Source organism: Muscardinus avellanarius, assembly GCF_963383645.1.
Source record: "Muscardinus avellanarius genome assembly, chromosome: 11".
In the NCBI taxonomy this organism is placed as follows: Eukaryota; Metazoa; Chordata; class Mammalia; order Rodentia; family Gliridae; genus Muscardinus; species Muscardinus avellanarius.
This window is the reverse complement of record NC_137797.1, coordinates 18,450,629-18,459,563: the sequence shown is the minus strand read 5'-3', so window position 1 is coordinate 18,459,563 and position 8,935 is coordinate 18,450,629. Positions and strand designations below refer to the sequence as shown.

At 42.1% G+C, this 8,935-nt stretch overlaps 1 protein-coding gene across 1 annotated transcript in view; it reads right to left on the bottom strand.

The window, feature by feature from the left end:
* Positions 1–4,205: 4,205 nt before the first annotated feature.
* Positions 4,206–8,935, bottom strand: part of SLC41A2 (solute carrier family 41 member 2) — a gene marked incomplete at both ends in the record, with an annotated part of 113,291 nt that continues 108,561 nt past the window's right edge. The window contains one exon of the mRNA XM_080705140.1: positions 4,206–4,391. Coding sequence (XP_080561266.1) covers positions 4,206–4,391 — 186 coding nt within the window. The remainder of the gene's footprint in view (positions 4,392–8,935) is intronic.

Sequence of the window (8,935 nt, the reverse complement as noted above, 5' to 3'; positions counted from 1 at the left end):
AGTGAGACACTCGGCCGGGCGTGGTGGCGCACGCTTGTAATCCCTGCGCTTGGGAGGCGGAGACAGGAGGATCGCGCAGGTTCGAAGTCAGCTGCGCTGGCTTGGGAGACCCTGTTTCCCAAAATAAAATAGGTCTGGGAGTATAGCCCAGAGATAGACGGGCTTCCAAGAACCCCAGTACCACACACACACACACACACACACAAAAAAAAAAGTGAGACACTGAGGAGTTGTTACCAGCAAAACAAGCTGAGGAGGAGCCTCCAGTGAGACAAGGAAGAACGCAAGGGCAAATCTTGGAAACAAAGCAAATACCCCAAGGAGGAAGGAGACTGTGTCCAATGCTTTCTGATATTGAATGAGGTCAGACTTAATGGGCACTGAATACTGGATTTGGCAACATGGAGCCTGTTGGTGACCTTGACAGCTATACTCTCAGTGCTGTGGTGAAGGCCAAGGCCTGATCTCCCAGGAAGTGAGGGGGTTAGAGGAGTGCAGGCAAGCTAGGGGCTGAGGTGATGTCTCAGGTCATCTGCTAGGGCAGTTGTGTGTTTCGTGTGAGCCATGTCCAGTTACTCAGGTCCAGGCAGAGCCAAGGCCAAGCTGCATTTAACCAGAGCTCTTACTCTGTCAAGCAAGTACAATGGACTCAGTTGTGGAGGTGTGGACCAAGGGACCCAAGAGGGGTAATGAGGAGCAAGAAAAAACAGAGTACTGGGCGGTCTGGGTGTCATCACAACCCAATACTGCATGAAAACAACATCTATAATCCAGGCACATACCTCTAATCCCAATGCTTGGGAGGCTGATACAGGAGGATTTCAGGTTCAAGGCCAGCCTCAGCAACTTAGATCCTGCTTCAAAATAAAAAAATAAAAGGGTTAGCCGGGCGTGGTGGCGCACGCTTGTAATTCCCTCGCTTGGCAGGCAGAGACAGGAGGATAGCGCGGGTTCGAAGCCAGCCGTGTGCGCTGGCTTAGAAGACCCTGTTTCCAAATAAAAATGTAAAAATAGGTCTGGGAGTGTAGCCCGGAGGTAGAAGGGCTTCCAGGAACCCCAGTACCACAAAAAAAAAAAAAAAAAAAAAAAGAAAGAAAGAAAAAGAGAAGAAAAAAAGAAAAAAGAAAAGGGTTGAGGTCTTGTGGATAGACTCACACAAGCCTGATGACCTGTAGCCATTAAGAAGTATGCACAATAAGTCTGGGTAAATATTTCTTCAATTTTATTCACATTTGATTTTACAGCATCTTAGATGACAGAAGCCCATTATCAATGGGGTACCACAGATGGAAGGCAAGAAAGCCCAACTCCTAAAACAGTTGCTAAAATGCACCTCATTCAGCTACTTCGTGGATAGTCTGTGGTGTGGGATTTTTCTTTAATGTCTCCCAGAAAATACATTACCATAAATTTAGATTTTATCAGGTTCTAAGAACTTTTATTTTTGAAAGAAAAAATGGGTGTGTGGGACAGAATAAAAAATACGATTCAAAAAATTTATCCATGTCAATAAAGTGATAAATTAGTGAAAGGAAGAATTTTGGAAAGTAGTTTTTATGTGATATAAAAATAAATATTATAAATTTATATTATAGAAGACCTGATAATAAATTATATATATGGGTAAATAAAAGAAGTCACCTTATTGGTTAAATACTTTTGAAAGACCAGCAAGAAATTTTAAAGGGCTTTATCTCCCTTTATAACTAATGCAGCTAACGTGCGACTGATCGTTCCATTCTTTTTTTCCCCGTCACATGTCTTTTAGACATTTTGTCACTCTCAACAAAGCTGAGTAGCAAAAGGGAAAGGAGACAAAAGTCCAATCTCCCCTCCTGGCAACTGTCACTAGGGCAAATGGCGAGGCAGGGAGGGGAGTAGCATTAGCTGTTCTATGAAATAAGGCATTCTTCTTCATTCTAAAGTTTTCATTATAAAAATATTTTCATTTGGTTTTCCTTCATCTTGAGAACATGAATAATTTACATTTGGCCGTACTCACCATTCAGATATGTTAGATGGAGGCTTCCCTGTCGGAACTCTAGAAGATGTGGTAATGCTCTATTTGACTTTGGCAAACCCTGTTTCTCCAGGTGGCTTCTTTGCAGTGAGTGACATAGGGACTCTTGGTACATTTGGAGGTGGTCACAGGTGTGTCACAGAAAGAACACTGGTCTAGAGGACCCAAGAACTGCACTTTAGAGACTACACAGCTTGGCCTTTTTGCACCGTACATCTTTCACATCACTTCTGAGTTTGTTTCATCCACTGTAAGACAGAGATGGGAATGCCTGTCTGACCTACTTCACAGGTAGGGTGAGTGTTAAATGATAGGATGTATTTGAACGTGCTTTGGAGTAGGTGATACACTGAGTAAAACTGTTGGATAATGCTCTAAAGATGTGGCTTACTCTGTGTTTTATTCAGATTAAAAGAAATCAGTAGAAATCAAGAAATGTAAAATGCATATAAATCATAGAGTTCAAATGCAAATGAGTAATTTACAATGCTTTCCCATAAATCAAAGGGATTATTCATGGATTTTTTTAAAAAATGAAAACATTTTTGCAGCTAAACCTTAATCTTAATCATTCTTTCTGTTATAAGAATGTTCACTGTGTGACATTATAACTCTCCAAAGGAGAAATTCCGTAATTAGTTTAGTTCTCTGCCTTAAAAGTTTCATTATAAGACAGGAGAATGGAATAAATTTTTAAAACAAGCAAAAATATATAACTCTAAACCGCAGCCCCCTTATCTTAAAGAGCTTAATAAGAATATGTCTCCAATATTTATATAACACTAACTCACAACTTAAACCACAACAAAGTTAATGTACATTTTTATTCCTGCATCACTTTAAATTACTAATTATCTAAGAGTCTTAGAGATTGCACAGAACTTTAAAAAAATGAATGGTATGTGATAGAAAAATGCTTCCTTATTTAATAGCTAAGATGTTGGTCAAGTGTTTGGACTGTAGGCCAGAGTTTTAGAAAAATATTTGAGGAATACAGCAGTATATATGACAAGCTCCCCTATAAAACAACCCTGTGAAGGTAGATAATATGTACAGGCATGAACACTAACTGAGGCAAACCACTAACTTCTCTCCTAAAAGAGTAAAAGTGATAGGCTTCTTTAAAAGAGCAAAGAAACCACTTACTCATCTTAAATCTTATGTTTGGATTCTATTCAATCATACTTTTTTTTAGAAAATAAAAAACTAATTGTAGAGAAAAATACTAAAATTCTGGTCAAGAGCAAAATTTGGGGACCAAATAAAAAAAATCAATAAAATGTACTTAAGAATAACTCTGTAATTCTATAATTCCAGTAGCACAACAGTCTTCAATCTTTACTGTCAAAAATGCAAGGTTTAGTTCTTTAACAAAAGTGATATTCTCTCTCTCTCTCTCATACTCACACAATTTCTCACATCATCTTGTGTCTACAGAAGCAGCTCAGGTTATCTTCTGGTTTTTGCTGTCATGTTTTCTAAAAAAAAGGTCAACAACTTTTTTCAGCAAATCAATGGTCAGAAACGGTCCCTTGCTTTCATTCACGATCTTTCAAGATCACCCTGTGTTTAAAGGGTAGCCTGCCAAAAACTTGCAGAGTTGACACTGAATTAGCATTGGCACTGAGTAATTTTAGATGCAGGTAAAAGTGCATTTATCTTAGGCTCAGCAAAACATATTTAGGTCAGTTTAGGAGCAATTAACTGGTAGATCTATCCTCAGCTAGCGTAGATGTGGGCGTAGTGAAGATTGTTAGGAGCTTGGTTTGGTACCTTTCATCCAAAGTATGCTTTGCAGTGTAACACATCTGTAAGACAAAAGAGGGCTAGCCTAGAACTCTGTTTCCTTGAACCTTGCATTACATTTCTGCTTTGTCTGTGGTTTCAAAATTATTCACTGTAAACACATCTTATATATATTATTTCCTATTTAATTTCAGAGCTTGAGTTTGAACCTATGTCTATGTCAAATTATTTATTCTACAAAAAGCAGCACAAATACAGTTCATTGTGGCTTCAGCACAAATTCCTTAAAAAAACATTAAGGCCATTTAATTGAATCAGGGCCCACTGAAGATTACCCTGGCAAAAGCCAAACGACCGATTTAAGAGCTTTGACCGAGAGCCAGAAGTGGCTGTCTTGTGTTTTCCTCCTTGGTAGTCAGAGAGCAGTTTGTAGGATTTATTAGTCTCCGACATCACCATCGCGATCTCCAATGAGCCAAAGGAAATGGAAACTTAAGGCTAACAATGCTGTTCCAAGCAGGTCGCCCAGGGCTGTCAGGTAGGGAATGGAGAAGCTGTCCGGGTCCTTTCCCTTCCTCCAGAAGTGGTGGACCATCCAGTCAGCAATCCACAGCAAGGTGAACACCTGTAAGAATATGCCAGAGATTACTCCTGCGGCTCAGACACTCCCACCCACCGAATATGACCGTGAGCCTGAACCGCCGATGTCTAAGAAGAAACATTTAATTAACAGGACCACCTTTTCACGAGAAAAACAGCGTGGTGCTTGTGGTTCTTTACATTTTCTTCAATTTTTCCCAAACATCTTATTTTCAGCTAGCCTCCCAGTAAACCACAACAGTTCTGTTTGTTTTTTTGACATTGGGGTTTGGACCCAAGGGCATTCTACCTCTGAGCTACACCCCCAGCCCTTTTTATTTTTCATTTTGAAAGAGGGTCTCACTAAATTGTGGGGGGCCTCACTAAGTTGTTGAGGCTGGCCTTGAATCTGCGATCTTCCTGTCTCAGCCTCTCAGGTGTTATGATTACACATGTGTATCACCAAATTACTGTCTAGTTCTGATATTTTAATAGCATCCTATAGTTTCAAAACCACGGTTAGGTTTCAGCTTTTTTCTAGGTGGTAAATCTGTGAAGAAGGAATAAGTCCTAGGAAGAATGGAATAAAAAAGTATGGAATTATTCAGCAGTCCTTTATTCCAGGTATATCAAATGAGCACTCATTTGTAAATGACGTAGGCCAGGCTTGTCAAGGAAGATTCCAGTGCAAGGCTAAGAACAATAACCAGAAGGTTACTGCATTAAAAAGTGATATGCTTTGTATATATAGACATAGAGTCTTAATATTTTAAAGGGCTATTCAAATACCAATGCAACATGTGTATTTTTAGAATATCAGAAATATGAAGGACATTATGATGGACTACATTTTTGGATCACATAGATTTTTTTTCTTTGATCCATTTAGAGTAGAAGAATTCTCTAATTTTCAAACCCCGAAAGCAGTAGAAGGAATTCAGAATCAAGAGTGGCGCACACCTGTAATCTCAGTACCTGGGAGGCTGAGACAGGAGGATCGCAGGTTCGCAGCCAGCTTCAGCAACTTAGTGAGGCCCTCCACAACTTAGTGAGACCCTGTTTCAAAATAAAGAATAAAAAATAGGGCTGGGGGTGTAGCTTGGAGGTAGAATGCCTCTGGGTTCAATCTCCTGTACTGCAATGAGAGAGGGAGGGACAGAGGGAAGAGAATGAATTAATGTTCACTGGTTCTGGACACAGGTACAGCCTAGTGGTTAAGAGCACTTCTCTATCCACCTACTAATCCCACGCCCCATATCATTTACTGCCTGGCTAAGGCAGGTAAGTTAACCTTTCTAACTGACATTAGGAATAATAACTGCACCTCGATTGTGAGAATGTCGTGAGGATTAAATGATAGGCTACAGAACTCAGTGCCCGGCTCACAGTTAACGTTCAGCTAGTGTTTGTAGCGGCAGATGGACAGCACCAGTGTCATTACTATTTCTGTCCCCTCAGGGGGAAGCCCAGCCCAATTCCGAGCCCATGCCAGAGCCCCACGCCTTTTACTCTTCGGGCCAGTAAGGTGAGCCACCAACCCTGGGTCCCAAACAGCTAAGTTCTCTAGTTCCGGCTCTGGCACCTTTACCAGGAAGGAGTGATCCTCAGAGGCCTCAGGACACATGCCGACAACGAGGCTGTGCTTTAAGCTCTATTATCTAGTGCACAAGGTTGATTCTTCTCTAGTGTTGCCCTGGCAAAGACTGGTTTTGAATCACAGAAGGTTTAATGAGGACGGTCTATTTTGGATGTGAAGAAAGTATGGAATATTAGAACTAATCCTGAACTTGGGCACTGTAAGATGTGGAGTTAATTCTTGGTTCTTCCTTTGGGCAAGTTTCTTACCACTCTGAGCTTAAATTTCCTCATTTGAAAAAAAAAAAAAAAGAAACACAATAGGGCCTAATAGCTTCTCTGTTGGAGATAATTAAAAAGAGCCTTTGATTAGGGCATAAAGGGAAAGGTAAAAGGGGACCATGATGTCACATTCCATCAATAAAAGCAGGGCGTGCTGCCTGAGAGTCACCCACTAGACCTGGGTACAGCAGCCACATCACCGCTGTCTGTTCTGTTCTGGACGCCCTAGTGTTAAAGAACTATGTTCATCTCTGCGTGTTTAGTGCCTAGCAGAGAGACTAGCTTACGAGGTGAATGCTCAGTATCTCACTGAAAGGATGAGAATCAACTGGAGATGTCCTATAAGATACTCCTATAAGAAAAGAGTCAGGGCAGCAAAGGAGAAACTGAGGAAGAGAGCCCTGGAAATTAACACAGACATGGCCGCAGCCCTAAGCAGCATGGAGAGCAAAAGCCAACCTTGGGAAAAGAACAAAGCAGTTCACAAACTTCCAGCCTGTAGTGGGGTCATGATGTTGCAGGCGAAAGGTAGATGGTAAAGTGCCAGCAACCTCCATCATAGCCGCAGTCCTGGCGGCCGTGGGATGCCACTGTACTTACAGGCGTTAGACCCAGTTCAGCCAGCTGGCTGGTCTGAAAATGGCTTTTCTCCTCCAAAGAAGAGATTTGTTTCAGACCTTTGCCAGCCCCAGAACTCAAACTACCACAACCACTTTTAGAGATTATCCTGGTTTAGGGACTGATAGCTGAATGCTAAGCCCTCCCAGAAGTCTTGGGCCAATGTGCACCGCACTGGTCAGAAGACAGACTCTTTAGCACCTTGAAACTTCAGGACCAATGGTTGCCATAGCCACAAATCAGAGACTCCCCACCCCTTCACTTGCCCCATGGGAATTCAGGAAGGTCTTCTTTCCAGCCCACAACCCTGGAACTGTAGCCACTTTTGCAAAGTCCTGGCTTCACCCACACCTGTCCACTGGGAGCTAGGGAAGTACCCAGCCAAGTCCCTCTGCTCCAGGAATATAGCAAACCTTCCAGGTCACAGCCTTGGAGCTGCAGGTGCTGGTGCAAAAGACACAGGCATCACTCAAGCTTGTACCTGGGAACAAGAGCTGTGTCCTTCAGCTCCAGGACTCTTAACTACCAACACCATGAGCCTCATCTTCAAAACAGCCTTCCCCATATGACCTAGGGACATTCTCACCCATGCCCTATAGCTCTAATATAGCAGATACCAAAGCCAACAGCCCCAGCACCACCCACGCTCAACCAGTGGGTTCTAGTAAAGGCTTCTCCCATGTCCTACACATGAAGGGGCATGGAAACCAACACTACAGGCCCAAATGTAACCTGTCCCAGATAAGCTAGGGAACATGATCACAGCTGCTGGTGCCCAAAGCCCTGGTACCATTGTGCTAGTTCTTGGGACTTGGAGAAGTTGTCATCTGGGTCCCATAGCTCCAAAAAAAGCATCTAACAGTGATACAAATCCCAGAGCCAACTACAATCACCCCCATGGAACCTAGGGAATGACCCTTTGCATTCTAAAACCTTGCACTTATGGTTTCCAGGGCCACAGACACCAGCAGCTGCTGTGCTCATCTGGTGGTACCTGGGGAGGGCCCTATCCTACCCTGTGGTTCAAGAACTGTGACTGCATGTACCGTAAGCCCAGGCATCTCCCACATTCACCAGAGTCCCAGGGAAGGGCTTCTTTATATCTTGTGGCTGGGGAACCACGGCTGTTGGTGCCATATCCTGGTGTCACTTGGAGAAATTCTCTTTCCATCCTGTGCTACCAAGACTATGGGCGCTGCCGCCACAAGTTCCAGTGCCATCAGGGCTTGACTCCATGGGGCCTGATGGAGAGCTTCGGAAACTATGTCCACTGTGAAGTCACACAATTGCCTCCATGAACTGTTGCGTCTAGACTGCTGAAACACTCAGACATTGCTGATATCAAAGATGAACAAAATCACAGAGGCTACACTCTTGAGTTCCCCATAACCAAACCCAAAGCACCTATGCAACCGACAGCCTGTATTGCATCTTAATGAAAAAAATCTTTTTCTTATGAAAGCTACTTCATAAAATTAGAAGAAATAAACATTATGTCAGAGGCATAGACATCAATGTAAGGACACAAGATATATGAAAACATGACACCTTCAAAAGGAAAAAAATAATTCTCCAGAAATAGATCTCAATTTGAAACAAACCTTCAAAATGCCTTTTAAAAAGAATATAAAATAGGGGTTAGGGTAGAGCTCAGAGGTAGAGACTTGTCTTAACATACACAAGGTCCTAAGTTCAATCTCCAGCATAAAAAAAAAAATGAACCTAAGGAAATCCAGTCAGATGTAAGATAATACAGATGAACCATACAAAGAAATGAGAAAAACAATTCAGGATTTGATTGAGAAATTCACTGAAGAGATAAAAATCACAAAAAAGAACCAAAGAACTAATAACCAAGAATCCAAAATCTTAGAACTAAAACGTTCAATCAATAAAAAATACATCAGAGAGCTCTCACAACAGATTAGACGAAGCAGAAAAGAAAATTTCCAAACGTGGAGACAGGTCTTTTGAATGAACCAGTCACATAAAAAGAACAACAAGCCAGACATGGTGGCACACGCTTGTAATCTTAGCATTTGGGAGGCTGAGTCTGGAGGATTGCAGTTCGTGGATGGCCTCAGCTACTTAGTGAGGTCTTCCTCAACTCAGACC